At 43.5% G+C, this 20,385-nt stretch overlaps 1 protein-coding gene across 5 annotated transcripts in view; it reads right to left on the bottom strand.

Moving 5' to 3' along the window:
- KIF2A (kinesin family member 2A) overlaps positions 1 to 20,385 on the bottom strand; it is a 525,241-nt gene that overhangs the window by 168,360 nt on the left and 336,496 nt on the right. For all 5 annotated transcript variants that reach the window (XM_086960677.1, XM_086960679.1, XM_086960678.1 and 2 more), the window contains exons 13-14: positions 14,335 to 14,477; positions 2,280 to 2,484 (exon numbers count right to left, since the gene is read on the bottom strand). In XM_086960677.1, the coding sequence (XP_086816803.1) occupies positions 2,280 to 2,484; positions 14,335 to 14,477 (348 nt within the window). The remainder of the gene's footprint in view (positions 1 to 2,279; positions 2,485 to 14,334; positions 14,478 to 20,385) is intronic.

Here is a 20,385-nt window from a genome sequence, read left to right as displayed (position 1 = left end):
GAGCGATGACGCTTCGACTTCATGATTCGCCTTACCTGACCCTGAGTGCGAAGAATTGGAACCGGAGGATCGATGATGATGACTCGGCGCACCGTACCTCGACCGTCGCGGAGCCGACTGCCGGAACTCAAGCCGCTTTTGGGACCGCTCCCGCAAAGACTTTGGCGCTATCGCCTGGCAGTCAGGGCACAATTTGGGTTCGTGGTCACGCCCCAGGTAGAAAAGACCCACTCAATGCGGGTCCGTCACCTACATCATGTGGTGACAGTCCTGGCAGGACTTTAAACCGGGCATCCTAACTGCACCAGGAGTCGAAGTCTTAATGAAAAAATGGAGACAAAAAGTTGGTCAAAAAATGACTAAGGTACCTGCTCTTCCCGGATCTGCGCTTGCTGGCGCGGAAAAAGAAAAACTGATGTCAGCGTGCGTGGGTGGTGTCTAAGTAGCGCCTGCGATGTCATCCCGGCAACCACGACGACAGACGCGGAGCACCACGATGCAACCTACCGACGCGCAGGGCTATTGTGGACAAAAACTTTCCGGATCCAGTCTGACGCCCGGAGATATTCTAAGGTAAGGAATCTATTACTAGGTGTTTCTTTCAGATTCATCTTTTGCTCCTAATGCATGCTCTCTTTTTGCCTGTGCACCACTGTGCTTCAATTGAGGCCACCAATAATCCATAGTACATTCCATTTGCTATACTTGTGCTGCTACCACAAATTAAGAGAAGCACCAACTTAATTTTTCGTCCCCAATTTCAAATTAATGTACATTAACAGAATGATTTAAAAGTTTACATTTTCATTGTCTTTCTATGTATATATACTTTATTAATCTGATGTTCTAAACTAAACTTTGTCTGCATTTTTAGTAAACCCAATTGCCTCGTAAAATAGCACCAAATCATGTTCAGGATAAAAGTCTTTTTTCTTCTTTGTAATTTCCAAATTGTATTCACCTCTTATTCAAGAAAACATAAGTCTAACATTTAATTCCCTTAGGTTCCCATGCCTCCATGTTTACACTCCAAAATGCTTTCTATATTAGAAGTCTTTCTTTTAGGTTTCCTCCTTTGTTATTTATCTGTGTCATTTCCAGTATTTGTTAATGAATAAGTGTGATGTTATGTCCACATTCTTTGAAATGTTTTGCTACTGGATATTTAACATTTTGTAATTTTAATAGGCATGAACAATTTGTTTACACTCGTATACCACCTAATCTTTTTACCTGTGTATGGATGATGTGGAATTGATACCCATATACACAAATTACCAATTCCTGCAGTTCAAATAGAGGTCTTGTCCTCTTATTTCTCTTTAAATTAAAGTTATTGCTCTTTTTCATGGTTATAGCTCTAATCAAATAATGTAAGTAATTTATAACAGTTTTACAATTGTATGCACGCAACACACTGAAGAGCTTGGATTTAAGAATGAATCAATGACGGAATACCAAAAATATTTTATTCACTTAAATCCTAAATGAGCATAGTCTTTTGCGTTTAGAATCGATTTTGAAGGGTTAAAAAAGTACTGAAAACACTTCAATTGTTCAAATTGCTACTTTTCTAACAATATTTTCACCCATACCAGACCCTATTCTGGTATGGAACTTATCATAAAAAAACTCCTACGAGAATCAAACTGCAATTCAACGTAAAACAGAATCCAAGTAAGGCTAATCCAATTTCTTTTTTAACTAAGCACATATATAAGATACTTGCTCTTACAAGAGAAGGAAAGAATTTGTCATAACATGGTCAGTGTGATTTCACACATCTATGGATTAAACATCTAGTCCATTTATTGTATTTTTATATAAAGCAATGCAGTAAGTTGCTAAAAGAATTCAGGATCACTATTTTTGGTGAAATCAATGAGGATGCCTGTGAAGAAAAAACATGCTGGCACAATAAATGCATGTCTTTAATCACCTATGAATGAAATGTTAGCAGAAAAAAAAAAAAAAAGAAAATGGACGAGTGAAAAAGGGTTCTTATAGGCAGTTCGGTAGGAATACAAAGAATTATTTTATTTTGGACCTCCAATTGGTTGTGAATGAAACGTTTTGGCTAAAGAACGTCAGACATGTGCACAACAGTAGAAAAGAAGCAAACAAAGTTACAATGTATCCAAGTTAGGATAATCGGGTAAAGAAATAGCACGAAACGTATTTCTAAATAATATATTTATTATATACCACCTAGCGAAAATCAATATTTAGCAATCCTTAAACTAAAACTGCGTAATGAAATAAAATGTGGCTCTAGGTACCTTAAGGGCTAAAAGACTTTTGTTGATTTCTGCACCTTCAAGTCTTGTTTGCCTATCTGCACTGGACGTATCTGCTCCTCTTTCATTGCCCGCCAAGTCAATTAGGGAAAATTTTCCATGCATTTTCCCTTTCCTTCTCAGAATGATTTGAAACACAGCATGACTTCGAGATGAGTGTGCATTTGCAGATGTCTGACCAGATGTTCTGATGAGAGAGGAAAAGTAAAGCTATTTAATGGGTTAGTGAAAATAAGCACCTCTGTATATAAAAGGCAGAATGCCATTATGCATTTTCAAGATCATGCCTGGTCAGAAATCAATTCAAGGATTTCTAAATGATCAGCTCAGGTTGAGGACATACGATTATTAATCATTCGTTATGTAACAAGTTTAGAAAATCTGTGCTACCCGCTTAGCCAAAATAGGTTCAAGGTATTGAGATGCTCAAAAAAAGAAAAGTAAAATTACTTACTTGTAATCTTAGTTCTCCTCAAGGGTATCTACCTAAAATGCATAAATATTGACGCTCTCCGCCTATGTGTAAGATCTGGAACACTTCACAAACAGAAAAATATACCCCCACAAAATTTCTCCCTATAGACACTTATTTACTATTTTAATACTGCAAATTTAAAATTAAAACTTCTTTTGGGAAAGGCTTAAGCCTTTAAAATAGTTCAATTTCCACTAACATGATACCAAATTTAATGATTAAAGGTTCTGGGGCAAGCAGACTAGTTGGTCACTGAACAGAAGATCTGGCCAGCAAGGCAGTCCTCTTCTGAGAAATAAAATAGTTCTGTAAACAATTTCAACTAATAATGGATAAGCGTTGCACACCATTATGTGAAAAAAAAATCACAAAAAAAATCTGCTTTTATATCGTTTTTTTTGTCTTAAATTGACCCTCTTACAGCCATAATCAAAGATACATGTTGGATAGATACTTTTGGTCAACAGTTCAGTATACTTTTTTTTTTAACAAACTCAACTTAATGCATTTTTATGCTCGTGCACAGTCCTCAGTAGCCAACACAACATTGTTGTTATGCTGCAAAATAAACCAAAAATGAATCCGTCTACCCATAATTTTTCGTTAATCAACCCTTTCACAAGTCTTTCAACTCCAGTCCCACACCTCCATTTAGTTCGTAGTGACATCCCCAAACCCAGTGTTCCTCTAGCTAGCGACCAACTGCTTCTCAATTATTTTGATGTTCAGATAAAACACAAACTTCGGTTACTCACTGAGAACCTTTAATATTTTGATTCACTTTACAATAAATGTCTCCTGCCTCCAGGTGTTAGGGAATCCAGTCCACTACTACGCAATCAGAATCATTCTCATTTTATAATCTTTCATTTTGAGCATAACCTTTAGAATTAGGAATATTTATGATACTGCATTAGAGATTAAGAAAGATCAATTCATCAAAATTGTTTCCCTTTATTTTGGTCTCTTGGTATCTGATTGCAGAGTATGGCATTTGGTCTTTTCAGTGCTAGTAAAAGGTTTACCTGTGGTATTCACAGTGATAGAAGATCTATCCAAACGTTTTGCTACAGACGACCATTTCATTATAAGACATCTGCTTGTACAATCTGGACACATAGATGAGTCACTGCTTCAGAAAGAGCATGGGTGATCAACCAATGCCAAGTTGCCCAAATATCCATTTAAATGCTAGTTCGGGTAGAATATGATCATTGGGTTGTGAAGCAAGTGATGTGGACATTACGGCGGCAAGAATTAACTTCAGGGCATGATGGTAAGACTTTAAATTACAATATTTCTGTGATAACGCTATTTCTTCAGATAAATATGGCTGACGGAAGTGAGCCCACTAACTGAACATGAAGTATGTTTTATTACTGACTTAGATGAGAAGACTTGGTGGAAAGAAATTCAATCAACATGTTCCAGACTTCAGTCCTTCATGGAAAGGATTGAAAAACTGCTATCCCACTGTGCTAGGCAGGGGTGGCTCCCTAGGAATTACTGTGCAGATCCCATATGTAGACATTCATTACACAAGAATACACAGAAAGCCATTACACTGAGAAAAACTGACCTCTGGTAAGCTCCTGGAACATACTCTGTGAAAAGAAAAAATAAGAAAAAAACAGTTCTACGAAGAAATATACACTTTTTCTCTGTTTAGATCTAACAAAGGCCCTACGCGTAAACTCTGCAGCACTGGACAAGATTTCTTGAGACTGATCTGAACCTTCAAATTCTATAAACCTCTACCTGAAAATCCTGAAGAACCTTCTGGAAGCTACTGGCATTTAGCAACCAATCATCAAGATTAGAAGAAGCAAAAGGATTATGTTACTTACCCAGTAAGATTCTGTTATTGGCATGTAGAGCTGTAGCTTCACATGATTTGCATACTCCTGCCATCTAGTGTTGGGTCCGGATGTTGCTATCCCAATGTAAGGTGACGCCTCCTTTCGGTGATAGTGCGCATGTGCATCGACTCCATTGTTAGATTGTTTACCCGCAGGAGGGTGAGAATAGAGTGAGTGCAGTATAGAGAGTAAAGAGATGTCCATGCGCAGAAAATGAGAACTGCAACTACAGCTACCAAGGAAGGAGGGGGGCGCATGTGAATCTACAGCTCTACATGACAAGAACAGATGCTTACTGTGTAAGTAACATAGGGTCAGACGTACGCACCTTCACATTTGCAAGTTGCAAATTGCGTCGAATTGCAACTCAGAATTTGCAACTCGCAAAAGTAAATGTACAACAGTGTCTCAGACACTGTTTGAGATTCCCAATGGGGTCCAAATTGCATGCCTTATTACTATTCATGAGGCAGTCGCAATTTGCGACCCTATTGGGAATGGCAAGCACTAACATCGACGGTGGCTTGCTGGAGTAAGAAGACCAACATGTCTGTGACTGCTTTTTTAATAAAGAGGTTTATTTTTTATTTTTAATGCAGCCCGTTTTCCTTAAAGGAAAACGGGATGCAATTGAAAAAAGAAAAATTAAGCTTTTCATTTTAACCTTTTTAAGAGCAGGCAGTGGTCCCTAGGACCACTGCCTGCTCTTAAAAAAAAATCCCACCGATTCACAAAGGGGAAGGGGTCCCCCGGGACCCCATCCTGTTTGCGAGTGGCTTACCGCCCTTTTGAAAAGGGTGGTAAACTGCGAGTGTTTCGCTACCGCAAATGAGGTCGCAAAACAATCATATATAGCAGTCAGACTCGCTATTAGGAAGGGACATCCTTGGCACGCCCTTTCCTAATAGCGAGTCACAAACCATATTTTGCGAGTCGCTAATAGTCTAGTGACTCATAAAATATGGTTTGTACATGGAGCTGACAAATTTTGCAGTCGTAAACGGGCCGAATTCTCGCTTCCAAAAGTAAATAACGGTTTTACATCTACCCCTAGATCTGTTTGAGGCATGTGTGCGTTACGCATGCTTTGAATAGACTATACAGGAGTATTCTACCAAAGCAGTGGCTAACCAGTAGATGTTGCAATTGTCTGAAAAAGTGTTTTTAGCACTGCGTGCCCTACATTGGCTTGTTGACCTGTAATGCTAGTACATCCACACAAGAGTGTTTGGTAAATGTGTGTGGTGTAGACCATGTTGCTGCTTTACAAATGTCAGCTGTAGGAATGTTACCTAAAAAGGCCATAGATGCCCCTATTTTGCAAGTGGAATGCGCTCTAGGGGTATAGATAAAGTTCTTTTAGCTTTTGCATAGCAAGTTTGAATGCACTTAACAATCCATCTTGAAATGCCAGATTTAGAAATAGGATCAGGTTGAGGAAAGACCACAGGTAACTAAACTGATTGTTAATATGGAAAGCAGAAACCACTTTGGGAAGGAATTTGGGATTGGTGCGAAGAACCACCCTATCTTTATGGAGCTGAAAGAAGGGTTCGCGCAAAGTTAATACCTATAGCTCACCAACTCTCCTTCATGAAGTGATTGAATGAGGATTGCAACTTTCCAGGTGAAAAACTGTAAAGGACACTTACGTAGTGGTTCAAAGAGTGGACCCTTAAGTCTTGTAAGTACAACATTAAGATTTCACACTGGTGCCGGAGGAATTCTTGGTGGTATTACTCTTTTTAAGCCCTACATACATGCTTTGATAACAGGAACAATGTAACAAGGACAAATGATGTCTGTTTTGCAAATACGCAGGTACTGCTGCAAGGTGCAATCTAATAGATGTCTAAGCTAGCCCACATTGCTGTAGGTTTAAAAGGTAACTGTTGGACCCGGCCTTTTTGGCAGGTTTACCCCAAGACTTTTTGCTTTTTTGATAGCCTGTTTCTGGAACCAGGTGGTGGTGATTTTAGGCCTCTGCGCACTTTTTCACTGTGGTACAGTGTAAAGTGCTTGAGCTCTCTGTGTATGTGTGGTGAGTGACCTGCCCTCCCATAGGAATGAATGGGGAATATGTATGCCCATGGTAGTTCCTGATGTGTGGGGAGTGTAGGGGCGAGTTTGCTATGTACAAACTCGTGAGATTGAATGCTGCGTGATGATATATGTGGCATGAATGTGTCTAGTCTAGAAGTGCCACTTTTAGAAGTTGGCATATTTGTGTAATTTGTGTCTGGCGTGTGATTGGCTGGTGAGCCTGGTCCAGGAGTGCCTGGGTCGGCTTGTGGATTGACTGTCTGGTTTGAGGATGACAGGGGCTGGGGAGCCCCAGGAGGTTGTCTGAGTCAGCCCGTGGATGAAAGGCTGCATCTGCTGCCAGTGAAGTGGGAGGAGATGGCACCTGGGAGTGACTAGGGCTGTGCCTGCCTGACCACAATGCTGGCTCCACCTCCCGCTGGGCGACTGTCACCTCTGTCCCTGACACTTAAGAGAGTTCCCTAAAACCAGTTCTAGCTGGTTCTCACACTGCCTGCACAAAGACTTCAAAGACTTTTCTCTGTATAAGAAGGGGCTGTGTCCCCTTCCAAAATGTTCTTGTTTTTGGACTTGAATCTGCCAGGGGCGTGCTGCTGCTTGGGCCTGGGGGAATCCCTGGGTCCTGCCCAGCCCCTGGACACCTGATGGACTTTCCTGGACTCCTGGGGCTGATGGGGGGGGACTTGGCTTTGCCCCCCTGGGAAACCCTGGGACCTTTGCAGCATGGAGAGGCTGCATTTTCCTGTGGAGAGCGCTTGATTTGTGTTTCCAGCGCCTGGAAGCGCTGTGCTTCCCCCTGAGCGCCTGGGAGCGCTCTGCCGGTTTTCTAGCACTTTGGAGCGCTTTGCTTTGCCCAAGCTTTGTTTTTGTGTTTGATTGAGGCCGGTGCCCACCCGGCGTTTACCCCGGATTGAGGAGCCTATCGAGTGCCCACCTCGATTTATTGTTGATTCTTGGTTAAGGACGCCGGTGCCCACCCGGCATTTGTTCCCAATTCACCGCCGCTGCACGGGGCTTGAAATGGCCGAGAAACCGAAGGAGCAGAGCCCTGATTGGCTGGAAGCAACGAGCCCCCTCAGCAACGCCACGCTGGGATTGGTTCCCGGGCTGTCGCGTCATCGGGAAAGCCGCCCTGTGAGTGGCTGCAGTCCCGGTGTCACTGGGGGCTCGCCTGCGGAGCTGGGCATCGATTGGAGGATCGTCAGTGCTCCCCGTGAAGAGAAGCCACTTCCCGCTTTTCCGGGCTCCCGAATGCCGAGGGAGACCGGAGATAACCTGCAGGGCCCGTGATCGGGGCCACCAGCCCCGGGAAGAGAGGAGGAAGCATGGCCTGCTGCTGGGGCTCCCGTGTGCTGAGGGAGCCCCGGAGAGAGAGAGAAGTCCGGCGCGAGGCTCCCCGAATGGAGGGAGAGCCCCGAGTGAGGAGAGCCGCTGATCGTCTGGAGACCCTATGAGTGGGGCAGAAGAGAAGGGAGGGGCGCCGGGACACATTGTCGGTGTCCGCCCCCTCCCCAGTAGCGCGATCTCGCGCTTATGGTCAGTGTGAAGCCACGAGGGCCTCAAGGGCAGCCCCGGTTGGCAGTGGGTCGCCCCAATGTTTGGAGAGCCCTGACAAGGCTCTGGGCCCATTTGTTTTTAGTTAGACGGGGCACATTGCCGGTGCCCGCCCCCTCCTGCCTGCGAGTGTTAGGTTTAGAGTCCAGTGAGGCTCCATTGTTTTCAGAGCCTGAGGGCTCCAGTGGCCTATAACTGTTTAAGAGCCTGTGTGGCTCCACTTGCGCAGTTCCGAACCTGTGTAGCTCCAGCAGTGGCGCAGTTTGCGCCTAAGGGTCAGTGAGGGCCCTGGCGCAGTTTTGTTGATTTCCAGCTTCCCAGCAATTAGTGGGCAGCTGCACCGTTTAGGCCCCTGACATTGAGACACAGGGCGTCTGAGCCCCATCAAGGCCAGTTCGCCTAGGGACTGCCACAGAGGGTGGCTTATGTGAGTTTTGCGCAATGGTATTGTTCTGGCACCTCTGAATGTTTTTAGGCATCATGTGTCTTCCTGCGCTGCACCTCTGAATGTACTTTATTGCATCATGTGCTTTGTTCTGAACACCGCTGAATGTGTAGGTTTATACATCATGTGTTTTTCCTTTACTACTCCTCTGAATGCGTTTCATGCATCATGGGTAATGTGTTCTTGTTTACACCCCTAGATGTATTTTATACTTAGGTGGTTGTTCTTTTTAGTACAGGTGGTCCTAGTAAGGTCCTGGTCCCCTGCGTGACATTCTCCTAAGGTGTTTAGGGTTGCGTAGGTGGTACTTACATGTTCCCAGTAGTTTCTGGATGTGATTTATAACTTTTATTTTGTGCTATACTTATTCTATTTCTAAAAGTGTTGATTCTGACAGTGGCCCATGTGGTCCTGTCCTGTACATAATCCCTTGTGAATATTGCCCGTGCCAGTTGGCACCATGTATTTTGTGTGATTCTATCTGATGTGTTTTTACAATACAAAATTTATTTTATAATAACCTTGTGTGGAGTTCCTTTTGTGGTGTGCCTAGTATGTTGTTGCTGTTGTGTGCTGGCGCAAATGCTTTACACATTGCCTCCGAGTTTAGCCTTACTGCCTGTGCCAAGCTACCAGGGGGTGAGCAGGGGTTATCTTGGCGTGTGACTCCCTTGCCCTGACTAGAATGGTGGTTTCTGCCTGGCTTTGGCGTCAGCCTTAGCCTACCAGAAATAGCCAGTTCTAACAGTAACAGACAATGTTCTGAACAAAAGCATTTAGAGGTAGAGCTTTGTTGTTACTGCAGTAAACAACAAATCTATTCCATTTTGCTGCATCGCAAGCTCTAGTAGTACGTTTTCTAGCTTCTTTCAGAATAGTCATACAGTCCAGTGGCAAATTTAAACATCCAAACTCTATGACTTCAGGAGACAAATCGCTAAGTTGAGCTCCTTGGGATTTGGTTGCTTGATTTCTCCATGGTTCAGAGTGAAGGGACTGGTGGTGAGATGTAGCTTTTGATATGGAACTACTAAGAGCTCTAACAGGGTGGGGTACCATGGTTGATAAGGCCTACGTGGGAGCTACCACAATCAGTGTCAGTGATGTTTGCCAGAGTTTACGAATCTGAAAAGGAAGGAGTGGGAAAGGGCAGAAAAGCGTAGGCAAATATCCCTGACCAATTCATACGCAGGGCACTGCCTTTGGAGATAGGGTGACGAAACCTGGAGGCAGAGTTTGGGCAATGTGCGTTGTCTACTGTGGCAAACAGATCTATTTGTGGGTATCCCCATTGTAGAAAGTATGGAAGGAGAACTTGGGAATGAAGTTCCCACTCGCGTATTTGCTGTCTGCTTCTGCTGAGGAGGTCCTCAATTCGATTGTTCACTCTTGGGAGGTGTTCTGTGCCAGAAGGTGAATCTTGTGATTGATTGCCCATTTCCAAATTGTCTGAGACAGGCGTGACAGTTGGAGAGAGTGAACCCCCCGACCCACTGTTTTTGTACATAGAACATTGCTGTCTGTGAAGATTAGGATAACTTTGACTGTGAGATGAGACTGAAAAGCTTGAAGCTCTAGATAGTTGAAGTGGAGACGTTTGCGTTTGTCATTCCATAGACCTTGAATTGTGTAATGGAGATGTGCACCCCAATTCGTGAGAGATGAGTCTGCTGTTAGCACGACTTGTGAAACAGGGTAAATGAAAGGCCGCCCTTTTGATCAATTTTGTGGGTTCCACCACTGCAGAGAGCGATGGGTGTGGCTGTCCACCAACACTAGATCTGTTAATTGACCCTGTGACTGATTCCACTGACATGCTAAGCATTCTTGTAAAGAACGCATGTGTAGATTTGCATGAGGAACTATTGCAATGCATGACGCCATCATTCCCAGTAGCCGCATTAAAGTCCTGGCTGGCAAGGTTTGGTTGGTTTGACACTGCAGCAAGAGTTTGGATTTGGAAATTCTGGCTGCACCGGGGTAGGCTGGAGCCGTGTGAGTGTTGAGAGTGGCTCCTAGATAAGATTGTGTCTGAAGACTGTAGGTGAGACTTTTGAATGTGAAACCCAATTGGTGGAGTAGGTGTAGCGTGTTCTGAGTGCTTTGTAAACACTTTTGGTGTGTGTTGGCTTTGATGAGCCAGTCATCTAGGAAGGGGAATACATGAATTTGTTGTCTCCTGAGATGAGCTCTTTCTACTGCTAGGCATTTTGTAAATACCCTAGGAGCAGTAGTTACTCCGAATGGAAGTACTCTGAACTGGTAGTGTTTGCCTGCTATCACAAATCGGAGATATTTGGGATGAGCAGATGAATGGAAATGTGAAAACATGCATCTTTTAAGTCCAGTGTGGAAATATTCTGACCGTATGTACTGGTTTAACTTTCTGAGATCCAAAATTAGTCTTAGGGAACCATCCATTGTGGGAATTAGTAAATAAAGAGTATGCACCCCTGAACCTTAGTCCTGAAACGGAAGTGGTATAAACTACAATAATTTGTCAAGAGGAAAAGATACAACCGGGCCTTCTCGGGGATGACGCCCAGGATTTGGAATGCACTGCCTCCAGAAACTAGAATGAATCCTTGTACTGCATCTTTCAAAAAAGAAATTGAAATCCCTCCTCATGCCTAAATTCACATGATCCATGTATATAATGTATTATACGATTCTTGATTTGCTTTGGAAATAATCTGATTACTCTATGCCTTTTTTAGTTCTTATATTTATCCTGTAAACCGCTCTGATACCCGCAACGGTCTTGTTCGCGCTACATAAAACCCTCAAAATAAATAAATAAATAAAACAAATGGCTCCCTTTTGTAGGAGACATTGCACCTCCTATTTAAGTAACTGCAAATGGTCTGACGACAGTTTGTGATGAGAGGTGGAATGTTTGGTGGATTGGAGGTGAGCTTCAGACAATAACCATGTTGCATAAGGTCTAGTACCCATTAGTCGTTTTTTAATGGGGATTAACTGTTGAAGTCTTCCCCCATAGATGTTGAGAGATCGGAGGGAAGTGTAGGCATGTCACTGTTTATTAAGGGAAGGGGTGTTACGTGGTGTGGCGCCTTTACCCCTGCATTTGGAATTGTTTCCTCTATATCCTTCTCTGTAGAAACCTCTAGAAGAAAAGGATTGGTTGTTACCTTTGAAAGAGGAAGCATTTGGGTCGGAGGATGTTATGAACCCTGCTCTGTAAAACGAGCGGCGAAAGGAGCCTCTATTAGATAGGACTGGAGCGCTCCCATGGAGTTTGCTACTTCAGTGTCCTTTTTCATTTTTTCTAAGAATTGGTCGACTATAGGACCAAAGAGGTGTTCTTTATCAAAGGGAGTGCTCAAAATTGACTGTTGAACCTCAGGCTTAAACCCCAAGATCCTAAGCCATGCATGCCTTCTAAGGAGAATGCTGGTATTGATCTTTTGCGAGTGTTGGACACTACGAGGGAGACAAGAGGTAATTATCTCCTAATAAAAACACAGGATATTTTTGATTTTTTATCTACCTTTGAAGTTAAAATATATGCTCTTGTAGGGTCTTTAAATATATCATCTGCATGTCTCAACATGCCTTTAAGCATAGGGAGTGTTCGACTTGACCCACGTGAGGACTCAAGTGTTTGAAATAGAAAGTAGTCTTCTAATGTTTCTCTATGTAATGGTACCCTCTGATACTCTGCTGCTCTAGCAATGAGCTGTTGATAAGCCAAATCATCATCTGGTTTTGCTGGATTAAGGTCTGGCTCATTGTCTACTGGAGGGCCAATAGTGTAATAATTCCATGGGTCTGCAGGCAAATAAGTATCATCATCACCCTGATCCACATCTGGATCTGTATGTGGAGATCCCTGGGGTGCTATGTGGAATGGATCTTCAATTATTAATTGTGGAGAAGATGGTGGAGGTGGAGAGGGTTATTGGGCAGGATAAACAGGGCTAGTAGCCATGTCCTCCTTCTTTAAGGGAATCTTATCAGAAGTGTCCTCTACAGGAAGCTTGAGTTTTGCTTGATTTTTTGCCAAAATAAGTCCAGTATCAGGATTAATATACATTTTCTTTTGTTTGGGATCCAATTAGGCCACAAGAACTTCAAAAATTGGTTCTGAAGGCTCGAGAACATTGTCCTTGGATTTCGGCGTCAAAATCGACTTGTTTTTAGAATGTTTTGGCTTCGAAGCTACTTATAATGCCACTGTGATGCTTAGCACCGGGAAACCCAAGGGTAGCTGCGCGCTTTACAAATGGCAAAAATAAATAAATAAGCGAGTATGTGTTTCTAAGAGGGGGATTTCAGGTCTGACCAGATTTGTCCTTGGAGGCGGATGATTTCAGATCCTAAGGTAATTTCGGTCACTCGGTCCCCAGAGCCGGAAGGCTTGACTGTTTGTTTCTGTGCTGAGCCAAGAGGCGGGGCGTCGGAAACATGGTCTCTGTGACGACCTTGGCCAGAAGGCAGAGGTGGTGCCATAGATTTGTGAGTTTTAGAAGAGGATTTAGGGGGCAAAGGGTCTTCGGTACTTATGGCACCCTGTCCCGGAGGCACATCTTCAGACCCCAGATCGATCTCAAGCTCGGACTCTGGAATGAAGAGGGCCTCTTCTTCTGTGGCGGACGATTCGAACTCTTGTTCGCATTCTTCCACAAAGATATTTGGAGCGTGTTGGATGCTTTGGCGTTGCATCTCTCATCGTCCAGCCCGACCATCGCGTAGAGCCTTCTTCTCGAAACGACTTACAAGCTTCACAGTCTTCCTCCTTGTACTCCGGAGAGAGGCACAAGTTACCAACTCAGTGAAGGTTGGTGGGAGGGTACTTGGCATGGCACCCAGGACAGAATTGGAATGGAGTCCATTCCATCGGCAGAAGGCTTGTCCGACGCGGTAAGGCCAACAGCCGCCCACAAGGTTTTGGATCATAATTGGAAAGTTTGCTGATCAGTCTGATATGCAGAGAACATGGAAACGTGTACGAAACAATACCGTTGAGGGTAGAGTGAATTGCGCACCGAGGGGCACCCAAAGAACAGTTTCGAACCGGAGCGAAGCAAAACATGTCCAAACCCAATGCATAGAGAATAAAATGTTTGGAAAAATTGAGGAAAAACATTGTCAAAAATGGACTTGCGATAGGTATCCCATTCCATAGTGAAAAGAAATCAGTTTGTCCTTTCTATGAGGTTGCAATGCCAATTTACTGAATGGCCTTCTACCTTTTGATTAGTGCCATTATAAAGTCCTGACAGATTTGAACATTTAAAAATGTACTTGAAAGGACTGAATTAGATAAATAAAAATGTGTCTTTAGAGATACGATAATACAAAATTTCTGAAAAGCATTTGAGGATCTCACACAAAGGCAGAGATAACTAGGATATGTGATTATCAATAAACCTCCATTGAAGAAGCAAACAACCAATCCCTACCACTATTCAAACGGTACGTTTGTTAATGACATTGGTTTTGACAATTCATAATTTTTGAATTTATAGAACCGAGCCAAAATTAAAACACGTAAATAATTCAAAGTTACAGCCTTTTCTTGCCCAGGCAATTTACTTAATTGTTTCATTGCTCCATACGCTAGTCAGGTGCACCAACAATGTTTTATGATTCTATTAAAAAAATACACACAAAGAATAAATAAAACAAGTAATATACCTGCAGCTGTTTCCTATTTCAATAAGCTTCAATACATCTTCAACACATTTCACTTCGCGTTCCTGCAGTCCTACCACCTGGACTTGCTGTTTGCCATCCTCCAGCACTCTCAGCTTGGTCTTACGGTTCAACAAGTCGAAAACCTTGAATCAGTGTTTTTAAAATGATTAGAAATAACAGAAAAACACACAAATATATTTACTGCATACTAAACTAAGCAAATGAGTGCTGAAAAATAAGCTTGCAAAAAGCTAGCCTCTAAAACACACTTAATACCATTTTCATGTAAAGCTTGAGAAACCAAAGACTTTAAATCAATAAAATGGCTTAAACATTTTAATCGAGTTTGGACATTTACCTTAAGTGCCCTATCTATATACTCAGTAACAGTTGACACTGCTTTGTAAGCTTTAAGTCAAACTTGTTGCCTATTATAAAATATAAGCAAGCCTTTGTCTACAGCATGCAATAATACATTATCACTTACAATACTAATACAATCTACTCAAAATATATATGTATACAAACACGTGGGAGTGTCTTAACTGAAAGGTCATTTGAAGTCTAGAATTCACAGAAAGCACTTAAAGCATTGTACAGTAAAAATCTTATCAAATATCTTTTATGAGACATACGTTGCAGAGCAACAGATTATGTCACAATATCGTTCACCTCGCTATGCTTGACAATGTTACATCTCGGTAGTCCTTGCGATTAATAGTGTGGATAAAAGTAAACCAGGTTTAGGCAAGTCATGCAACATCTATTTGATTTCTAGCAATGATATCTTGAGGTTCTTGAGTGTTTGATTGTAGAGCAAGTTTGTAGCAGACAGCAGTTCCAAACAAAAGGGGGTTTGGCGGGAGTAAAGACAGTGATCCGAGCCACGGATGCTGCCATATGTGTAAGGGAGAGGAGATCTAGAGAAGAAAGGTTATACAAAAAAGCCAGTGATGCATGTTGTGCGTGGAGATCTTTGTAGGTCCTGTCAGGTGTAGCAAATCAAAGGAATTTATATAATGCAAAGCAAGCACCTTGTTATTCTACTACCAAAAGAATAAGTCAAGATGTGGAATGGAATCCACCTTAGTAAAAGATGTACCTCAGGAAATGCTGCCATTGTTTGGTAAAATACCTGCTTCGGTAAATTAATAGTAAAATAAAAACCTCTATCAAATGAATATCTATCAAATGTACTTTATTTTGTGAACAGTTACAAAGCAGCAAAGAGATACGCTGAACAATTTAGGGGATCAAGGGGTTAACAGATCGCTGATATTCTTGACATTACGCAAGTCAGCAGTAAAGTGTACTAAATGTAAATTTTTGAAGAGGAACTTGAGAACAGCCAAGTAGTAACAGTACTCTGAGAATGAAAAAGGTAAAGACAATCTTGTTGATACGTTTAAAATGTCAGATTTAACACTGTGCATTCAACTGCAACATCTTGCCTTCAATTACAATTAAGTAGTTAGCAAGAGAAGCTGTGCACTTTTAAAACGGCGCAGTATACTAAAACCTAACCTTTGCTAAATCCAATTAAGAAATGTGCAAAATGTCACTGTCCTGGCCTGCAGCTAATAAGGTAAGATACAAATAAGTAGTCACAATAAATATTTATATATGTCCGACTAATGTGACTAAGTTGACATTTCTTCAAAATCAATAGTCAATGCTGGTTAACCTATTCACTTTCTATGGCAGAGCTCCAGGAAGCTCACAAGTAATTGGTTTAATTTATAACTTTCAAAGCTGATCAAACGCCACATGAAATAGTTCTGAGCAAATTGATCTTCCTGACACACCCCACCCCTGGCAATGGGGACCCATAACAATTGCCTTTTGTGAAGAAAGAGGCACCTTTCAACATAGGTAATGGGAGCAGAGTTGTCACAGAGGACTGAGGTTATATATTTAACCTTCTAGACCTCTGGGGTGGAGTGAGCTTATTTTGAGAGAGATATGGAAAGAGAGAGAGGAAGAGTGAGCGAGAGAGAGTGAGAGAGTGAGAGAGAGAATCTAACACTTCAGATTCCTTGAGCACACTTAACTTTGGGACACTTTTTTCTGTAAAATGTCTCGCTGGGGTCTAACATCTTTTCACAGAGTGAACAAAACTAAGCAGAAACAGTGTAGATATTTATAGTTTGATGTGTTTATATTGTCTTACCATCCACAGCTTAGGGACTCCTATACAGAATGGTTTTTATCCATTATCTTTTACTGATAGTAAGAAAGCAAAATAAACAGTAGAAAATGCAAGATTGTCTGTTGCAGGCTGGAAGATCTGTCTAGTGAAGGATTAAGATGAGATGCTGTGTAATCCTGAGGGTGCAAAACTGTGGAGTAATTACTTAAAATGACACAGATAGCAAGTGCCTACATAGACAGAGAAGCACTTACCCTCACTAGGTCTCGCCTAGGCAGCGCTTGCGCGGTCTCGTTGAGACATGCAGTATATACTATAGCGTGGAAGCTGCCTGGAAGCTCCGTCAACTCTCCGCCCATACTTTTGATTGGCTTCGATCCTAAATGCTGGCTTCTGATAGGTTTTAGGCTTGTTAGTCCCTCCTCCTGATGGCCATGTTCTGATTGGTATCCATCCCTGGCTATTGGCCCCTTTACTCCAACACGGTTTTCTTCCCTGTGTTCCCCCCACCCCCTCCTACAGGTCGTGACTTCTCGCCCCCCCCCCCCTCAATTACCCACACCCATTGGTGTCTCCTGGACCCCGCACTCCCATTTCCAATGCAATAGGTCTCGCGTAAATGAGAGTCCTATTGCATTGCAAATGATTTTTTTGTCGTGGGATAGGCTGGTTGAATTCGCACTCTTTTGTTGTCTCGCGATCCAGGGATGTTGAAAGTGTTAGTCCATACTGAGTGGAGGAAAAAGACAAATATACGTAAAAAAACTATAACCCCCATAAAGCACCTTGAACAACACATCCAATTAGAGTGTTTGTTGAAGGTGGGAGGTACATCGCGCAAACGCTTCTGGTTAGTTTTGCATGTGGAAGCCAGCGCTGCGCTTGCACACACCACTCACGGCAGGCTGTTTAATTTATTTTAAGATGGTCTGATGTTCGCTCCTTTAATCTTCTTTTCGCACACACAGAGCTGGTTCTCGAGCGCAGATATTCGGCATTACACTGAGCAGTTCTGGAGGTGTTAAGATGCGGAGCCATGCACAGCACTGACTCTAGAGCTCAATTATGCAGCATTATCCTGGGGTCTGGAGGGTTGACCTACGGGCCAAAACACTGCACTGGTTCTAGGACCGACATGTCCTGCGTCCACTGCCCTGTCCCAGAAGGGCAGACATACTAGGACATGACGGCTCACTGGATAGGATAGCTCGCATGAGTAATGCCACAGTGCAGGGCTCTAGAGCAGTGCACTCTCCTCCCACAGCACAGGTGGGGGCGAGAACCCAGCACAGCACCAGGGCGACTGGACTGAAATATTATGAGTCAAGGCGCTGCGGTTCTAGCCTGAGGCGCATGGTCCGTTCCAACCATGCGCCTAGAAGCGGTCACTGCATGCTCCTAAGGGCCGGAGGCCGCAGCACCAGGGCTCATGGACCTCGGACCTTAAGGGCCGTTCACAGACCCCCGGACCCACTCATGGACCCTAAGGGCCAGATGCCGTAGCACCGGGTCTCATGGACCCCCAGACCCTAAGGGCCGTTCCCAGAGGCTGCAGCACTGCCGGTTCACGGACCCCGGGCTCTTAAGGGTCGTTCCCAGAGGCCGCAGCACACTTGGGGGCCGATTATGATCGCGTACGGACTTGCGTCCGTCCGCGATCATTGAGGAGGAGGGGACGTCCGCATGGGCTGCGGAGTCCCCTCCTGTGGGATTAGGATGTGACCGCCAGGGTGGCGGTCACATCCCCAATTTTTAACATTGCGGCGGGTGCGGCTTCAAGCTGCACCCGCGGCAATGTTCAAAATGCACGCATTGCATTTGCATGCAGAAAGAGGCAGGCACCGCGCGGTGCCTGCCGCTTTCTGCATACAAATGCTATGGTACCCCCCATGTGCACCCCCCACCCCCCTTCACCTAGGGGGCCCGCAACGGGCCCCCGCAGTGAAGTTACACATGCTTTTCCACGGCGGAAAAGCATGTTTGCAGGCACATACTAATCTGGCGGACGGTGTCCGAGAGACACTGTCACCAGATTAGTGCTTTTCCTCTGCGGTTGTAAGCCAACCGCGGAGGAAAAGCTGCGGACGGAAACCAGGACCCACCAGCCATCCTAATGTGGCGGTGGGTCTTTGGTAGGTCCGCTGCGGATTTTCCGCATCCTCCGGGCCGGCGGTGGCTTCCGCCGGCCCGGAGGATGCGGAAAATCCGCAATCATAATGAGCCCCTAAGTTTGCACTGTTTACACATTTTACATTACATTACTTTCCACAGAAACATACGACTGTTATATTACAATATATCCCATAATACCAAATTTAGAACAGAAACTTAAAATAAACGGACTTGCAAACCGTGAAATTCTCCTAATGATCAATTTGACAAATGAAAAAGCGAAGCAAAGTCTGAGTTGTGCCAGCCCTGAATAAGATGTATAGTAGCTTCTGAGCATGTTCAGATTGAGCAGATACTGAAAGTAAATAAACAGGGTCACACAGGTTGGCAGCGGGTGGGCCCAGTGAGAACACAACAGAGCAGCAGGATTTTTTTTTAAAAGTAGTCCTGGAGAGGACCGGGCTTGGCATGGTGTTTCTTTACAGCGAGACAACCGGACGACTGCCTTCCTGAACTTGTGCTCTGGTGCATTTTCTACTGCAATGGGGCACAAGACTACCTTGGCAAGATGCTTTTTCCTTGAAAACGCCCTATTTGGTCCACTTGAGGTTCTACCCCATTGTCAGCTGGGCTGGCGGGCATGGAGGACACCGAATTTCAAAATAGCAGAAGAGAGAAATATTTAACCGAGGGTAGGGTATAACTCCGTGCAAGCTAAGCCAAACTGTTTAAAGGGCTTTAAGTGGGATGGAAAAAAGGAGGGCTCTCTCATAGGGGTGTGGCTGATGTAATTAAAGGCGTGACTTAAAACACGTAGACTAAAAATCTGTGCTTAGCATCAGGGGGCTGCACGACTGGTATTCTGCTGCTTCTGTCATTGCATCTATATATGTAATGCATCTATATATGTAATGCAAACAGCAACATTACATCTACAACACGTAAGGACAATTGGCTTGGTCAATGCTTGTTAGTTGCATAAGATAAATAAGCAACAAGTAACTATAGCTTTGTTGTAGATAATACTGAAAATGTTTTGGTTCTGAAATGAATGTGAAAGAACTATAACGAGTCTCTTTGAAGTTACATCAAAGGCAGTGAAGGGTGGTACTGCTGCAGAGGTCATTTATTTCCCCCCTTTGAGGGTGAGGACGAAAATGGAGAGCTCAATAGGAACCCGTCTCAGCACCAGCTTTTTTAGAACTGCCGGTTCTGAGCACTGGCAGGACCCGGCCCACTTAAAGCCCTGCTTATTTTTTTGTTACGGTACGCATGGATTAGTCTGTGTGTGGCTTGAGTTTTTTTCTGCTCATGTTTACCGTTGCTTACTCAAAGGGTTATATCCCTTGGCAGGGTAAACCACATGCTGGCTTCCCCGGTAGTAAACTAAACTTCCCGGTTGTATTGTTACATCTTGTTTTGGGTGGGAATTTTTTATTCAAGTACAATTGGGTTTACAAAGAATGTTTGAAAATTCATGCAGTACTGATTCATACATTTCCATTGTAGGCGAGCTGGGGTGTAAACGCACATATCTGCTGCATACTTTAGGTTAGTTTCTAAAGTTCGGATTCTTCACAAAATTAAAACCACTGCACCCCGTTAAAACCACAATAGCATCCACTGTGGCGAAATGGTCACATAGGCAACTTTGGAGTTATGGATAAGACTGTGGGCCTTCTAGTTTGGGGGTCATCCTGTAGATAGTTATTTAGATGCCTTTTGCCAGTAGTTTCTCACACAAAAACAAACATAAGTGCATTTTCAGGATGGGAATTGGGATCCCCCTA

The sequence above is a fragment of the Lissotriton vulgaris genome, chromosome 3_1 (assembly GCF_964263255.1).
Source record: "Lissotriton vulgaris chromosome 3_1, aLisVul1.2, whole genome shotgun sequence".
Taxonomy (NCBI): domain Eukaryota; kingdom Metazoa; phylum Chordata; class Amphibia; order Caudata; family Salamandridae; genus Lissotriton; species Lissotriton vulgaris.
The sequence above is the reverse complement of the archived record's forward strand: the minus strand, read 5'-3'. Positions and strand labels throughout refer to the sequence as shown.